The sequence below is a fragment of the Podarcis vaucheri genome (assembly GCF_965113315.1).
Source record: "Podarcis vaucheri genome assembly, chromosome: 6".
NCBI classification, from domain to species: Eukaryota; Metazoa; Chordata; class Lepidosauria; order Squamata; family Lacertidae; genus Podarcis; species Podarcis vaucheri.
The window spans coordinates 67,767,716-67,785,507 of record NC_138764.1 but is presented as its reverse complement, the minus strand read 5'-3'; the positions used below and the strand labels follow the sequence as shown (position 1 = coordinate 67,785,507).

The 17,792-nt window shown below is 40.0% G+C and overlaps 2 protein-coding genes across 19 annotated transcripts in view; both read right to left on the bottom strand.

Moving 5' to 3' along the window:
* Positions 1-3,738, bottom strand: part of LOC309535366 (uncharacterized protein) — a gene marked incomplete at its 5' end in the record, with an annotated part of 38,266 nt that extends 34,528 nt beyond the window's left edge. The window contains 2 exons of the mRNA XM_082228412.1: positions 2,145-2,209; positions 3,718-3,738. Of these exons, the coding sequence (XP_082084538.1) occupies positions 2,145-2,209; positions 3,718-3,738 (86 nt within the window). The remainder of the gene's footprint in view (positions 1-2,144; positions 2,210-3,717) is intronic.
* Positions 3,739-9,460: 5,722 nt separating this feature from the next.
* LOC309535347 (C4b-binding protein alpha chain-like) overlaps positions 9,461-17,792 on the bottom strand; it is a 59,594-nt gene continuing 51,262 nt past the window's right edge. For 17 of the 18 annotated variants that reach the window (XR_014221184.1, XR_014221185.1, XR_014221186.1 and 14 more), the window contains 3 exons: positions 16,033-16,059; positions 13,687-13,753; positions 9,461-10,292 (listed from right to left, as the gene is read on the bottom strand). The gene's annotated coding sequence lies outside the window, so the exon portion shown is untranslated. The remainder of the gene's footprint in view (positions 10,293-13,686; positions 13,754-16,032; positions 16,060-17,792) is intronic. The other variant, XR_014221193.1, reaches the window with a different exon arrangement.

Here is a 17,792-nt window from a genome sequence, read left to right as displayed (position 1 = left end):
ACATGCTAAACCAAAAAATAGGCATTTCCTTCTAGGAAACTTGAAGAGCAACTTTCTTTATAGTGCTTGGATTCTGAAGATGGTACCAGCACAAGGGTGTGTCTTCCTCTGGAAGCTGGTTTCACATGGTGGCTTAGATTTTCCCATCTTTGTATCTAGCACCATTTGAAATCAGTGTTCTAGGAGCAAGAATTACAGCACTGGATCCAGAGAAGAACAGGAAATGAGCACAGTAGTCACCAGATTTAATTTGGTAACACTCTTATGTCTTTCTCTGTGTCTCAGTAAGAGATCATGTTTAAAGATGTAGCTTAAGTTATGCCTAGAGTACAAGAAAATGCATTGTAGTACAGAATGGATGCCATTCTACTGCTTGCATGCAGCAGTGAAAGCTGCAAATGGAGAGCCCACGGCACTTAGTGAGACATGCAAAGAAATTGGGCTTGGGGGATGCAATCTATGGTGGAACTTCCTATGAAGGGGGTTGGGATCCAGAGACACCTGGTCAACCCTTTTCCACCCCATCAAAAGCAGTACATCTATGCAGAGCTTTCCACAGGTGTGCTGGGGACTCTACTGGGGGTATATGTGCTGCCTTGCTGGTGGAGCAGCAGTTATGAACACTCTGAAGAACCCTCGGCCAACTTCTGGCTAGCTGTCAGATTGCAGCATTACAGTTATACACCATACAATATGGCTAACTTTTTGCCATTTCTCTGTTGAATCTACATTGGTCTGTGCTATTCAGGACCACTGCCACTTCTCTAATCTAGAAAGGATTCTGTTAATTTACATTATTTTATTTGCATTAATTTCACCACCTTTCATTTTCCTGCCATAGTTATTTGAATTCCATCAGCTTTCACACTAAAAACACTGTTGCATGCAACTTCAATGGTTATTCCATAAAAATATAAAAGTGAGGAAATTTTGAATTTAACATCCTTCTTTTTGCTTCAAATTAGTGCATGCTTAAGTACCAATGGTAATGTGGGAACTTTATATTTTACTTTTGGCTATTTGAATGTTGATGGTGATAAGTCATATTATTAGGAACAGAACATTTATTGAGCAGTAGTACTATAACCATATATTTTAGGCCAGCTTCTTCCAAACTCTTTCAAAGTAAATACCTAGTATTGCATTGACTAATACGACCATTGTTCAAAGTTTCATAGGCTATGATCTGAACAACTTGCAAGTACTCTTAACAGCCAATATGGAACTGGAAAAAACATCTCTTACACAGGCTGACCGATTTCTCTTGGTGTTCAGAGTCTTAGTTTTTGTCTAGCACCATTTGAAATCGGTTATGATGTAGGGGGAAAAGCAACTGCAATGCATATGCAGAGTGTGGTTTAAAGATGCTCGCAGCTGAAAAAGCTCTATGAAGAGATGCCTTTGAAACAATGATATGACTATTGGTTTTGTGTGGGCAGATATTGCAGTAACTATCTGTAAGTTCCATTGCAATAGATATCTGTGGGCTTCACTGTCTAAATCCTCTAGCTGGAGTAGTTGGAGATGATAGCACTGTTATTCTGGCTGTAAACTTCAAAGTGTTCTGCTAATCCAGCCCTATTAGTAGAACTGTAAAAAATGTTAATACGCAAACATTGGAGCTAGATTATTCCTTGAGGCTTATTATTATTTCCACCTTGTTTTGACTACCTCGTTTCATGCACCCCCTCCCTTCAATATCATTTCCATTATTATATGCATAATAAACATATATTTAATGCTGGACAAGCCAGTTTCACTCACAGATTGGATAGACTTTGAAGAAAATGGCTTGAGGCAGGTAATACCATATTGGCCCGCAAATATGCCACACGCTTCCTAGCTGGTTGGCCTGACATGCTCCCCCCCCCCAAACAGCTGGGGAGCGTGTGCCACCAACCAACTGGGAGGTGGGCACGCCGCTCCCCCCACTGCCAAACATCTAGGGAGTGTGCGCTGTCAGCTACCTGGGAGGTGGGCGAGCCACTCCCCCCACCCCTACCGCCAAGCAACTAGGCAGCGTATGGTAAAAAGTTGCGAATATAAGCCGCACTTTTAACTGCTCAGGGTCTGAAATTGGAAAAATGTGTGGCTTATATTCAGGCCAATACGGTACATGATGGTGGACTAGACATGTCACTGACCATTCCTCTGCATCAAATGAGAGAAGCACTGTAGTTGGTTTGTACCAGAAACAACTATGCTGCAACTGCAAGAGAATTAAAACAAAACAAAACATGACAAATACTTTTTTGGGGGGGAGACAACATGGGAATACAAAAGTTTTGAATGAATGTTGTCCAAATTCTTAGCAGTAAAAAATAGTATAGAAATGTCCTGTGTAAAACCAAAATAGCACCAGTATTTTGAATCATGTACTACTGCTGACAGGCAGCAGACACAAAGTTAAGGCTGCTCACTCAGCCAAATCATTTTTTATATTCCATTTGGTAATATTTATAAGGAACAGAATTGAAAATAAAACAACTATAATGCCCTAAAGAGGCCTATCAAACCTCCACTTTGTGGAATGTCAGTTAACCTTTTTTATTTACCCAGGCTTTTCCTGTTTAACTTTACTGCTGTATTTTTAACTCTTCTTTTTGTTACACTTTCGTTGAGTTGTTGGTTTTTACTGAAAATTGCCCTATGTTATAATAGAAAATATTTACAAACAAAGTATTTGTTTGCTTACTTTAATCTGCTGCAGACAGAGGCTTAATGTCACCTCAATGTTCCCATTGCTCAAAGTTCCCACAGCACTCCCCCACCCCCACCCAGCTACGTCATAGAAAAAAATAACCTTGTGTTGTCCTGTCCAGAGCTGGACTTGTGGTTGGTTTGTCTCTAAACAAATCATGAGCAATAAGCTAAGAACAAACCCTGGTAACTATTTGGAGCTAAACAAACGCAATGCAGACCCTGGCTCAATTGCTGTACGACAGGAGCATGGGGACTTTGGAGTAGCATGTACCAGCACTCTGCAGCTTTACATTAAACCATACTCTTTTTAACTATGGTTTAAAATGTAATGTGCAGACTGAGCCAGAGAGACCTTTGTACAAGAAAGACATTTGGTTTAATGTAATATGGTAAGTTTTGAGGTGTTTTAAAATAGAAAAAAAACTTAAGAGGTTTCTTCCTCTCTCTTTTCACAACAATGAAGCAGTATATACATGTTGTTAAGCAAATAAAAAAATTAATTTGTAAATTCTGCTATGTGCAGAAAATGCAAAATGAAATCAGCAGAAATGTTTAAACCTGTGATATAAACACTATATGGCACTGCTGTTTTACTTTTGTAAAAATATGTGCTTTGTATGTAGTTTACAAATCATTCAGTTTTGCAACACCATCCATTCCCCAAACTCCATTTTATTTTTCTTTGTATTTTTTTCTGGAATGTAAAATCACATTGAGAATGATGGTGCCTATTGAAGTAAATGAATTCTATTGCAAAATAATACAAAACTGAATTTGTTGTCTCATTCCAATCTGTGTGCACATTTCCTAAGTTTCTAAGGAGATGCAAACAAAAATACACTTCCTTTTTTCTTTTTTTGCAATAGCTGCTGGGGGGAGGGATACAATTTTAATCTGAAAAACAGATTAGTGCTATCAGAACAGAATCTAAGGCCCACTTTCCCAAAAATGCTATTTGTGTTTTCAGAAGCTTTCACATTCAAGTGTTAACAATTTATTGAACTTTGCACACACCTGTGGTTCTGCAGCCTTCATTATTAAATAGGATGAGAAACCTGATAACAGCACCTCTCCAGTCAGAGCTGTTAACCTGAAATGTAGTCTTTGGGGAAATGAATTCTAGAATTTTGTTGGAATATGCAGTATTTTCACTAAAATTTGTTTATAACTAGCCATGACAACAGGCAAACAGCTTTTCCAGCTTTTTTCTAGTTATGCAGCATGATGTACTTTAAAAACTGGTTCTCAGTCTCAGCATGTATCTCTGAGTTGCAATGGCAGGTGTTCTACTAGGTGGAAATTGGGAACCAGACAAAAAAAGGGGGTGTTGGTCTTACCAGTAAGGAGTTTCTTTTCTACAGTGGTAAGGGTTGTCTGGATTTCTCTTCCCACTTCAGAAAACAGGACTTGCGCAAATCAGATATCTGCCATGCCCTGACTGGGAGAGAGCACCCTCCCTCAGTGCTGGGACATAGTCACGGGTCTACAGAGTATAGGTCCCTTGCTGTGTAGCTTACTTAGAAAAGTGTCCAACAGAAAAAACATGGAAAGTAGAGAACAAAATAACATCCTCCAGAACAGAAGAAACGGACAAACCTACCCAAGTCCATTTTCAATCCATTCTCACCTGGCAGGTAAGCTCCCCTCCTATCACTGACTATGCCCTGTCTGGAGGAAAAAGAGCAGCATTTCCTTGACTCCTGATAGTCTAGGGTCCAAGCTGTTCTTCCTACTCTACCTAACAAAAGTCAGGCAAATTTGAAGTTGTGGTTAGTGGATTATTTCCATGATTTCAGAATAGTGTTGAACTGCTCTTGTCTATTTCTAATCTAAGATCTCAACACTCTTGGGGTGTCTAAGAAAATCTAAGAAACTCATGATCACAAGAACTCGCATTTCACAGAAGAAAAATAAGATGCTTAGAACTCCCCCCCTTTAAAAAAAAGGCTAAACACATACAGTCTTGGGGAAAAGAAAGCACCCCCTCTTTGGATTCTGTGGTTTTACATAATGGCATAATAACAATCAGCTCCTTAGCAGGTTCTTAAACTTAGGTAAATACAACCTCAGATGAACAACCTGACATACTACACCATGTCATGATTTATTTAACAGAAATAAAGCTGTTCCCGTGACTGTACACTACCCTTGCAACAGAGAAAACCCCCAGCAAATTTCCCCCCTAAAAAAGGAGCTTACTCCCTTCATCTAAACAACAAAAGCATGTATATTAGTAACTTCATTTTATTTTTAAATTTAATTGGATGCTGGGGGCATGGGGAGTTGGTTTAACAGGTGTTACACTGGGATCCCAGCTATCATTTGAAGAGCAAGATGTGGTCTTGAAGCCAAATAAGATCTGAATGATGAACTGCTGTTCCTTGCTACTGAATGGCTCTTTTGGTTGGTTTCTGCATGGCTCCACCTGACTTGATTTTAGGCCTGAAATCCAAGCCCTCTTTCCCCAATTCAAGGCTGCTATTACTACTACTACTACTACCACCACCACCAGATGTACTACCCACCATTCATCAGAAGGTCTGAGCACAGGTTACAACAAATTAAAAACAGCTGAAACAGATTATAATCACAAGAACAGGAAGGGCCCGAAAACACACAATGTCAAAGGCCAAAAATCTAGTGAGGAAGCCAGTCCCACCAGGGGTGTGGAATTCCACAACTTGGAAGCTGCCACAAAGAATGCCCTCTCCCAGGCCACCACCCCTGAACTTTTGAGAGTGATCTGTGTTCTCTCAAATCTCATATTCAAAGCACTCTGGCTAGATTTTGAGGGGCCAAGATCAGTACAGTACAGTGGTACCTTGCAAGACGAATGCCTCGCAAGACGAAAGAGTTTTCCGTTTTTTGAGTCGTTCCGCAAGACAAATTTCCCTATGGGCTTGCTTCGCAAGACGAAACGTCTTGTGAGTTCTTGCGAGTTTGTTTCCTTTTTCTTTAAGCCGCTAATAGCCGTGCTTCGCAAGACGAAAAAACCGCAAGACGAAGAGACTAGCGGAACGGATTAATTTCATCTTGTGAGGCACCACTGTACAGCCAAGGGCTGTTGACACAATTCAACTTCACTTAAATTTGCACAGCAATTCTGCCTCACACTATTTTACGCAAAATGGTAAATGGAAGCAACATCTGCAAGGAGGTGGGATGAAAACATACCAAAATGCATGAGATATTGCATATTACTCCACTTGGCATACTACATACTTGTGTTTACCCTGCAAACAGATGTGCAGAGGAAACTTTGGATTTTCTTCTTGGGTTTTTTGTTTTGTTTGTTTTAGGTGTTTTAATAGAATTCTTGCTGTTAGAAGGTAAGAGTTGGAATACTGAAAGCTGCTGAAAAGCAGAAACTGAGAAACCCAGGACTATTTTCTTGCAGTGATTTAGCAGAGGCATTTTCCACCCTCTCTTCGAAACAAGCAAAGACAGTTCATACGGAAAGGTCTTAATGTGAGAAAAATCTGCAAATGCTTCCTTCAGTAGATTTTGTGGCTGAGTGTGTTTCACAACAACCCTGCCATGTAGGTGGCAAGTACTGTTATTCCTAACTAGCAAAAGGGGGTCAGAGAGACCAGTTCTACTCAAAGGGAGACCCACTCAAATTAATTTAGAAGGTGACCCACAATAATCTTATTGTTTAAAATTCCTACTGCAGGAATATATGCTTTCAGCTGCTTCGTATTTTAGTTGAAAGGCACCTTGAGTCCCGCCAGGGAAAAAGGCGAGAAATAAATAAATAAATAAATCTACTACTACTACTACTACTACTACTACTACTACTACTACTACTACTACTAACGGCAGCCATGTACTGCAATCTAGCATTATTGTCCTTACAATGTAGGGAGATCCGTGATGCAATCCAGTGTTTCACAACCAGCACGGGGCGGGGAGAGGATGACAGAAAATGGCTTGCAACAGACCTGTAACCGGCAGAATGCAGGAACCCTTCAGTCCAGCCACTCGAAGTTCTCATCCCAAGGAAAGGCGAGAAGAACCTGACGACGCCCCGCCGCTCCTCCTGGCGGCAGCTGAGGGACGCAGAGACGGGAAACGTCAGCACGGTCCGCCACAGAGATAATAAATACAGAGTGGACTTCATTGCGTTGATAAGGCATTTCCGGGTTCACGCGGAGCCGTGATTTTTAAACTTCAGAATCCAAGATTCTACTGTGACAGTGGCAGGGCAATAAAATAGACCCAACAGATGCAAGAGGAGGGGAACAGGCCAGAGATTTAATTTTCTTTCCTTTGCATTCCAGATGGAGTTTACTGCACTGAATAGACAAGCAATGGTGTTATTTAAAACAGATTTTTCACATCAGCATTGGTTTACTACTGAGCTCAGATATGAACATAAGTTAGACATCAAAATAATCGCACTTCAACTCTCCCATCCCGACCCGACCCTTCTTACTGCACCTCCGCAAACAAAGCAATTTGTGTTTTCTGCTTCTTTTACTACTGTTCTTTCCTCCAAATTTCTTCCTCCAATAACTTTTGAAAGGGTGATCAAGGCTTGGATTAGCTGAGAGCCTCCCACCCCACCCAGAATAAAAGAACACCTAAAACCTGCAAGCGAGAAACATGCACACATAGTTTTTCCTTTGTGTTTTCAGCAATTCACCAATGGGGTAGGGGATGGAGGCCACAGTGGTTCTACTTACTAGGGTTGTCGATCTGCTAAAACCATGTTTAAAGATGCGAGATGCATTTTCGAAGACGAGAGTACACCAAAAAACAGAAGTAAAATTAAAAAGGTACTCATGCATAGAGATCTGTCTGTTCACTGGAAAGGCTCCAAAGCCCAACTAGACCTACAAAGGAAGGCCACCTGTTGCCCATATCCCCCAAACATCACTGACAGATGTAAATCGTTAGAATTAGCCAACATATTCAAATTCAAATGGTAGCAATAGACCCTGCTTCACTATTATACATGCCATATGCATGTTGCTGTTTCACTTTGGAAGCCTTTTTAGCTGAAGAGTAGGTAAAAATGCTTACTACTAATACTAATAATTAAAATTTGCAGTCAAATATTGATATAGCTGGAAAGGCACAACTTTCGTAGAAATGGATTAAAGTGGGATAGATCAATTTGTAGAACATGAGACTCTTAATCTCAGGGTCTGGGTTTGAGCTTCACAATGGGCAAAAAGATTGCTGCATTGCAGGGGGTTGGACTAGATGACCCTCGAGGACCCAACTTTCCAATTCTAAGATTCTATGATTCAACTGAGCTTGATCTCTATGGGTTGGAGATTAAAATGATGTTTTATGGTTAGCAGCTTTCACTGCATGTAGCTGACCACTAGATAGCAGCAAAGAATTATCCAGAAGCCTTTATTTTGGCATCTGGGGAGTCTTTTTGAATGCAATGTTTCTTTGGTTTATTTTTCCGACTCTACTGGATGTTCAGTAGACAGGGTTTTAATCCTTCACTGCCTTCTGATTCCAATAATTACCCTTCCTATCCTGATCCAATAATTCTTCTTTCCCACATATCCACAAATTTATTTTCCTTATAGCTTCAAATCCTTGTCCACCAACATGTTTGTACATATGCTATTACTCTCCAAAATTTAAATTGACTACACATGGTAATCTCTGGGTATAATGGGTCCCTGCCATGTGTAGGGTTATTTAAAGAAAGTTTTGATTTTAGCCTTGGGACAGTGTTTCAGTGGACAGTTTTTTATATGACTGCACCTTATAGAATCATAGAATTGTAGAATAAGTTGCAGCTTATTTGCAGGGACGGGAGTGGGCCTTTTGCTCCTCTGCAAATCAGCTATAAATTAAACGAAAAATCTAGTAACTAGCAAAGACTACAGACCAAAGGACAGTACTGTAATATGAAAATGTGATTATATATATATATAATTTATTAAATTTATTAGTCACTTGTCACCCAAAAGTCTCCAAGTGACTTAAAGTAAAGAGCTCAATTAGGGTGCAGTGAAAGAAAGCAAAAATGAAAACATTTAAAAGGAACAGGAGCAAATCAACATATGCCCTTGAAGTTTTTAGCAATTTATACTTTCTCAACGAGAAGCATATTATATGTCAGACAGTTATTCCTAATGGTTTAAATAACAGTATTTACACAATAAGATTAGTTTTACAGAGTCTGCTTCTACTTAGGATTTTTAAAAATACAGGTATTCATGTCATTTAAAAACCATATGGCACAAATGTGGCATTGTTCCTTTAAGGGAGCAGGTGAAGGCTGCCCCAGTTAATATACAGATGAGATCTTGGGGGAGTCTATCATATCTTTGGGCCAGTGGGGTTATAATAGCATTCCAGACATTTTGTGTGTAAATGTTTTGAAATTTTAATGTCATATAATATGCCTCAGCATAATTCAGCAGAGAATTATGTAGTAGGGAGTACCGTAATTTCCTTTAAAGGAAAATGGGTTAAGTTGGAAGAATTAATGCAGGCAACTATCCTGGAAAGAGTAGTGCACTTTGTTCTAGGTGGAATCCGATGAAGTTTTTTTCTAAAGGAATTAGAATTAACTTTCATCTGTAGGAGATTGAAAATGACATCGTTGAAGCTGAGGATTTACTGGTGATCTGTGGTATGTATTGTTGGTTTTTTGTATATGGCTGAAAACTTAGGTTAGTATATTAGGATTTCATTTGTGGTGCAGACTACTCTTGCAAGATTCTCACACAGTATCATTTTAGTCAAGGACTAGTAACTGCCTAAAAAGGTACAGGGACACACACTATCTACACACCATTTATAAAGCAGAGATTTAACATATCACATTGATACATATGCATAATATTTCCTACAATCTAAAATATTTGATTCACAAAAGTACAAAATTATCTTCAACAATTTATACAATTCAGATTTAAAGCAGTGGTCAGTATAAACCAAGTGCATCTTAAACATGAAGTCTTACCCCAGAATGGCTTTTGTGAACTTCTAAAATCCAAAGAGATTTTGAAAAAAGCAGCCGAGTTTTGTTCTGGAAAACCATCTTGGATAGTAATGACATTCTGCTGTTTACAACAGAAGGGTTACTACTGTATTTTGATATATTTGATTGTAAAAGGTTTTTAATTAATTCAAGGTAACCCCTTTTCATGACAACGGAGACTGACAGCGAAGCAGTCTCAAAGTGGATACAGCCCTGGTTTGGGTTTCTTCTGCTCTATAGAATTTAATGATGTGTTCAACATCTTTATGCTATACATTTCTCTAACAGCAGAAGACAGTGACAGTGCAGTTGAGCATATACACGGTGTAATGACATGATTGCATGGGGTAAGTTGCAATGACTAGACATTAAGGAGAAGAAAGAATAAAAGTCAGAACAGATGTGGCATTTTCAGAGATAACCTGGATTTCTTTTAACATTTAGTTCCATCCTTAGAGGCTGTTGGGGAATGCAGCAGTTTGTTCATATAGAATTCCACAAGGTGCTGCCACAGCAGCATTTGTCATTACAAAGTCACTTTTCCAAAGAGGTATGAAGATTCAGGAGAGCTTAAGCATCTTTGGTATTCTAGTATACTTGGTGTATCATCTTAGCAGTTGTTTTAGAATAGCTAGAGTAAATGAAAAAAGAAAATAAGATTTTAAGCTTCGTATAGCTCCTACAATTAACTGCAAGTCCTATACTTTAACTTGAGGAAAGTAACAACAAAACAGTACACTTTTAAGGGCGAGTAAAATAATTTTGCCACATTAGTACTATTTTTGCCAAAAGTTCTACTTTTGGGTTTTTTCCAGAGCAACTGAGTTAGTAACTTAGAGCATGATTCAACCTACAAGCCCTGCTAGAACAAGGATAGTTCAGTTGGTTAGAGCATTGTGCTGATAACACCATGGTTGTAGGATCAAGGGGCTGAACTAGATTATCCTCAGGGTCCTTTACAACCCTACAGTTCTATGATAATGATACTGGGCAAGCTCCTGACTCTTAGGTATCCTATTTCTCAGGGATGTTATGTTACTGTTAATTTATATGCCGCCTTTCAGCCAAAAGACATATCCCGGGGAACTGTTGCAAGGCTAACACTCTCTCAGATTCCTGGAGTAACCTCAAAACTTCTAACTCTGAGAACTCGAGTAAAGACACAGAATACAGTCATACCTCTGTTTATGTATCCCTCCGGATACGTAAACTTCAGGTTGTGAACACGGCAAACCCGGAAGTGTATACTTCCAGGTTTCGCTGTACAAGCATGCACACAAGCACTGAATCGCGCTGCATGCATGTACAGAAGGGCGCCTCTGGTTACGGACTTTTCGGGATATGGCCAGGCCTCCGGAATGGATCCTGCCTGTAACCAGAGGTACCACAGTATAACTTTGTACTGTGAAAGATTCTATAGAAACAGCAGAATAGATATTCCAGTATCTAATTGTGGGATGTAATCCATTGGTACAGTTAAGTGCAACATTCCTTATTTCCCTAGAGTGGGCACACTGTGTTCCACTGATCTGGAGCATCCTCCCCCTGCATGTGACCTGGAAGATGGACATGGCGCTGTCTGAGTCACGCAGCCATTTCCTCAGTCCTTTCTTGCTCTCTTGCTTGCTGATCTTTTGCTGCCATGCTGCTCTCTGGCAGCTATTTTGTTATCTTAATGTAATTTTGCACTTGAGTTCAATCCCCATATGAGACAAACTCAGACTTTCTTGTGTGACTATTAAGTAAAGCCTGCCTTTCAGGGATCAAATCATGAACTGAAATGTGAGTAAACTTTTTGTTACTTTACTCAGAAAGACTCTTGTGTCTTTATTCTTGTAAGAGGGATTAAAGGGGACACCAGGAAATAATCTTAACTAAGGGATTCAAACAAATCTGCAAACTAGCTTCCAGCTATATTGAGGGGAAATTGCTCTGCTACATCACTCACTAGTGTGAGTGAAGAAGGATAATACTTACTCAATATATCCTTTCCTACTATCCTTAACACTCCCACACTAATTACCATATTTTTCACTCTATAAGATGCACCAGACCATAAGACGCACCTAGTTTTTGGAGGAGGAAAACAAGGAAAAAATATTCTGAATCCCAGAAGCCAGAACAGCAAGAGGGATTGCTGCGCAGTGAAAGCAGTGATCCCTCTTGCTGTTCTGGCTTCTGGGATAGCTGAGCAGCCTGCATTCGCTCCATAAGGCACACACACATTTCCCCTTACTTTTTAGGAGGGGAAAAGTGAGTCTTATAGAGCAAAAAATACGGTACCTCATAGGGCTGTTGAGGGGATAAAATGGAGAGAGGGAAAACCATGTACTGCACCATGAACTACTTGAATGAAAGGTGGAATATAAATGAAATAAATGAATGAATAAAGCTAACCAACAACATAAACTGTGATAGTTCTACCTGCAGGTGCATGTAATTAAACCATGGTTATAGTGTCCAGTTTTTAAGAAAAAAAGCTTGGGATGAAACAATTTAGAGCAGACATGGGGAGAGGTGCTTAACTCTTACCAGTTCTGCTGCTTTCCTACCTCAAATCCCTGCCTCTACCCCATAGAGAGTTCAGATTCCATTTTTTATTTAGGGCAGAGAAGTAGTAGGAAGGGTTCAGCATCTCATTTTTTTCTTTATATTGCCCCATTCCAAAATATTTTATTTTAAAACAGCTGTTAGATTTAATTACATGCTTCACATGCAAATGCTTAGTTCAGCCCAGAGTCTTCCATTAAGTATTAGTAGTATTGTAGGAATTTAATTTTAAATGTATTTATTTAATTTTATTTATATATGATAATGATTTTCACATTCATAACTATACATACATTTTAAGGCCAAATAAACACTCTGAAATAGAGGCTTGCAGACCTCTCAAAATAATGCTTACTATATTATAAATGTAACCCAAATAGGTGGGCTGGAGGGAGGCTATAGGCTTGTTTGATAACATTTTTATCATGCAATTAGATCTACTGCATGTGTTTATGCTGAATAACTAGAATAAAGCCTTGTTTTAACAAACAATGGGTTAAATGTTAAAGATTAAAAACACTTGTTTCAGCATTATATTTTTTTGTTGTTTCTTGAATCTGTAGCTTTCCCTGGCATTTAATAAATTGTGGGGGCTAAAATATCAAGGGCCCACAAGCTTAATACAGTGGTACCTTGGGTTACAAACACCTCGAGTTACAAACACTTCATGTTACAGATTCCACTAACCCGGAAGCAGTACCTCGGGTTAAGAACTTTGCCCCAGGATGGGAACAGAAATCATGTGCTGGCCTCGTGGCGGCAGCAGGAGGCCCCATTAGCTAAAGTAGTAATTCAGGTTAAGAATGGTTTCAGGTTAAGAACGGACCTCCAGAATGAATTAAGTTCGTAACCACTGTACAGTGGTACCTCAGGTTACATACGCTTCAGGTTACAGACTCCACTAACCCAGAAATAGTGCTTCAGGTTAAGAACTTTGCTTCAGGATAAGAACAGCAATCGTGCTCCGGCGGCGCGGCGGCAGCAGGAGGCCCCATTAGCTAAAGTGGTGCTTCAGGTTAAGAACAGTTTCAGGTTAAGAACGGACCTCCGGAACAAATTTAGTACTTAACCCGAGGTACCACTGTATAGGAAAATTAAAAAGACCCTGGAAAAGTAAGCATGTATGCTCCTCAGATTTCCTCAGTTAAATCACCTAAAGGATTATTCAGTCATCAACTAACTGAAGTGATTGAATCACCAAGCTCTTACGTGCACAGGAGTGGGGTGCCTTCCTTTTTTTCATTAGCAGTGCATTGTGCTACTTTGGAGGGCCTGCACCCCATTTAGGTGTGGGCTTTCTGGGAGCTATAAGGCTTTATCCCCAAAAGAAAGCGCTTAAAAGCCACTGAATGCATACACACTTTCTCAGATGAGAGATCTGGTCCCCCAGGCCCCCTTTTCTGTCTACATAATGTGTGTGGTGGTCCTTAGAGGTGCAAAGAAGAAAGGAGAGTAAGAGGTTGGTAAAGTCTTACCTTTATCCGGAACACAAGGCCGCGTAAACCGATTGGGCTGGCAGCCATAAGAAAATAAGCAAACATGCTTTAAAAAAACAAACAAACAAAAACAGGAAAAAGTCACCTTAAGAACCCATTCACTGGTTTACTTTGAGATAGTAAAGAACAGAATGCACATGGTGATTTCACCACATTTATTTTCAAATATGCGGAACCATTTGAAATAGCTGCTTTGCCATGATTTCCAGAGATACTACTTCATAGACAATATTGTGTGAATTCCCCATAATTTTGTAACCATATGGTAAAAACCATAAAACTTCCTTGTATCGTTTCTTCTGGATGGAAAAAATACAGCAAAGGAATTAAAAACAAGAATGAATATTCTGTACAACAATAAAGCTCCAGAACAAACATAATATTGTAGTTTGCTTCAAGAAATGATTGGAAAACCATCCATGAGGCAATACAACTGAGACTATTATTCAAATTTTGGAAAGAGGCAATGTTGATTCTAATAACTGAATCAGGGAAACATTGCCCACACCCTGAGTTTTACAAACGAGTTCTGCTTCTTAAAGAAGAATTTATTATAATACAGTTTCATGTGTTAACTCAGATTAGGCAGAATTTATCCAAAATAGGAAAATATCAGCCAATATATAGTGACATAATGTCATCAATCCAGCAAATACAATCTAGTCAATAGTGTACATCTATTTCATTTTGTAGAAAAGGCAATCAACCCCAGGGTGGTCCTTAATAACAGTTTTACTAAATTTCTGTTCTGAAGGCCAGTTCAAAGGGATGCTCATGAAATATCCATCAGGCCAAGTGAGTGTTTCACATATGCCTTCCAAATTGCCTTTTCTTGTCACAGTGGATTAGAAAAGAGTGCCCTATTCATTGCCTCACTTCTATATTGGAGTCTGGAACTTGAGACCCCAGGGCCAAGCGTGACCCTTGAGGCCTTATCTGCCAGGCCACAGCCCCACATTCTAGTGCCATTGCCTGCTTGAAATGATACCTCTGTCTTTGCTGGATGGTGAGATATACTTGTAAGAAATCACTGTTTTTTTGCATGCCTGGATTGTGGAACATTTGAACAGGTGTCTGAAAGCAGTTTTTGGGGGGAGCACAGCAGATAAACTGAAGATTAAGACAGGATTGAGATTCTGTGAGTGTCTATTGTTTTGAAAAAAGGTATTCAACTGGATCTGGAGATATTTAAACTCATTCTGAAAGTCCAAATTTGTAACTTGGGGGTCCTCCTAGACTTAGTGTTATTTATGGAAGCACAGGGAACAGAAGTGCCTAAGAGTATGTTTCATCAATTTTGACTGATGTGCCAGCAACATTTGAACCCAACCCATTGGACCTATTTGCTTCTGAGCCCAAATAAAGTGTGGGTTTTGACTTTTACAACACTAAATGTTTTGTAGTCGAGTCACTTATCGGACTGCCTATGCCAGGCATGGGAAACCTCCAGCATGTGGACCAATCTTGGTCTATCAGGTCTGATTTGGTTTGTGAGGCCATTCCCCCCAAACCACACCCACTTGTTAATCAACTGTTTGTTGCAGAGGTAGGATTCAGTCCTACTGGGCACTATTTTGCAAGTTCTTTCCCTGTGGGGAAAATACTAGTAATGCATACTCATCCCCTCCCCACCAGCCTGCAGGTCAACTTTGACAGGTAATTGGAAGCAGCCACCTGTCAAAGTTAGCCCACGGAGTGGGAGGAAATGAAGATCTTTCCCACTGAGCCACAAGCTTTCTCCACCTTGAACATCTATTGACAGTTACAGAAGCCCTATTTGAATGCTCACCAGCGGAGTCAGGTAGGTTGGTGGGCAGAACACAGAGAATTTATGACAGTGGGCCCAAGGATACAAAACTCTCTACCGTGGGAGATGCAGGCTTTGAAAACATTTCTGATGCAGACCATTTTTTAAGTGAGAGGTTATGGTTTTATTGCGTTATTCTAATGGCCATGGTTTGGATTTTATGCTGAATTGACAGATTAAATTAAACCAATTTTATGGAAGAACTTTATTGGAATGATGGAACCTCCATCACACCTTCACCTCAAGTTCATTTCTACTACACCCCATATTGCTGCCTTAGCAACCATTTGCTCTTTTCCTCATCAGGAAAAAAATGCCAGTGCCTGTTTGCATTTGTTCCTCTAGACAAAGTAAACAGTAGTTGAAATGTGAAAGTTAAAAATGCTTAACATCTGTTGAATAGTGCTCAGCTTTCCTATTGTAAAAGTGTGTAGACTCTGCAAAACTCTGGTCCTTGCTTAAGAAATTTGAAAATGCATTTTCAGGTATTTCTTATTCAGTTTCAATAAATTACATACCAGCTATAAGCAGTATGAAGATAAAACCTAGAAGAGAGGGAAAATGATTCTGATAAGTGAGCTTCTCACAAAACTTTAATACTAATTAAAAGAAATGCTCATTCGCACCGGCAGTCACATCAGAAATAAATTTTAGCTGAAGCACTGCCAATGACTATTAATTTCACACTACAGCTGGTGGACGCATTTCAGGGCCAGAGTAGATGTGATGCTAAATGTGTCACGTTATTGGGTATTGTTCTTAAAAAGGAGGCATGGGGTATTTTTTTGTCCACTTGTGTGGGGTGTAACCCTTTCCCCCTCTGGTACTGTCCTGATGAAAATTACTAGCTCAGTTATTAGCCCCACGAGGAAAGCACCAAGTGGCACCAATTACATCGTTTGAAAGGTATCTATTCCACCTTTTAAAACATTGTAAAAATATTTCTGTAAGTCAAAACAATGTACAATCACTATAAGAACATTTCAGTAGTATTAACAGCAAAGGATAAAAGCAGAACCAGGAGATTACAACTATCTTAGTTACCACTGAAGGCCAGGAGAATTTAATGTGTTTAATTTGCACTTGAAGTCTATCAGGGATGCCACTCATATTTCAGGAGGGAATTTCAGAGATGGGGTGTTGCCACAGAGAAACTCTAAGTGGTGGGGCAAGAGGACTCCAAAGATGCAACCTCTATTCAGGTTTGTATTGGAGGAGGCTGTCTTTCAGATATTTTAGTCTCAAAACACTTTAGAGCTATAAAGGTAAAACCAGCACCATAAGTTGAGTATGGAAACAAATCTGAAATCATTGCAACTGATGTAAAACCAGCATACTATGGTCTAAAAGCACATACCTGCCAACTATGTTTTGCAGCAGCTGCAGTTTCCGAAAACTTTTCAAGGGCAGCCCTACACCTGTAACTGACCAAGGTATGTGTCAGCATGGCCAGAGCTATCTTTTCCAGGAAGGTAAGTAACTAGTACACCAGGCAAAACTATGTCACAACTCTGGAGCTGGATTCCTTGTCTTCAATGGGTGAGGGCAAGAACTCTGAAGCAGAAGGGGAAAGACCTGCGGGACCAATCCTAGAAGCACTTCCATCAGATACGTCTGTTGTGCCAGTGCCGCTCTAATTTGGGGATACAGTGTTGCCATCTTCAGACTCTAAGGACTCCATCACAGAGGCCCCAGTTGAGACCAGGGTCTCCCCTGCTCCACTGGAGTAGAAGACTGATGGAACAGGCTGGGGGCCTTTAATTGAAAAGGCACCTTCCAGTGAGGCAGGGCTAGCAATGGGGCTGCTGCTGCTGCTGCTATATATGTCTTAGTCTCTGTTTGATGCTTGCTGAAATAACACTTTCTCCTCCTTGAGCAAGGTGGGTGGTGAGACCACATCTTACTCAAGTAAAGGAACAACTGGGAACTGACTTTAAGTACCTGCCTCAAAACTGACATCACATACAATGTAAAGTGTGAGATGGGTGGACATATTTTCTTATTGCCGGGGGGGGGGGGGAGGTAATGCTGCTGCAGACCAAATTTGGAACCCTGGTGGACCAAGTTTGGCCAGCAAGCTAAAGACTCTCCACCTTGGTCCAATTCATTACTCCAAAGATCTACATGGTCACCTCAGTCCTTAATATCCAAAAAGAACCCAGGATCCAGTGAACAGGTGGTAAGTCTCAAGCCTCCAAGAAGCTTCTCTACATCTTAAGGTTGGAATACATGACTAGATATCATTGCAAATCCAGCCATCCTTCTTATCAAACTCTGA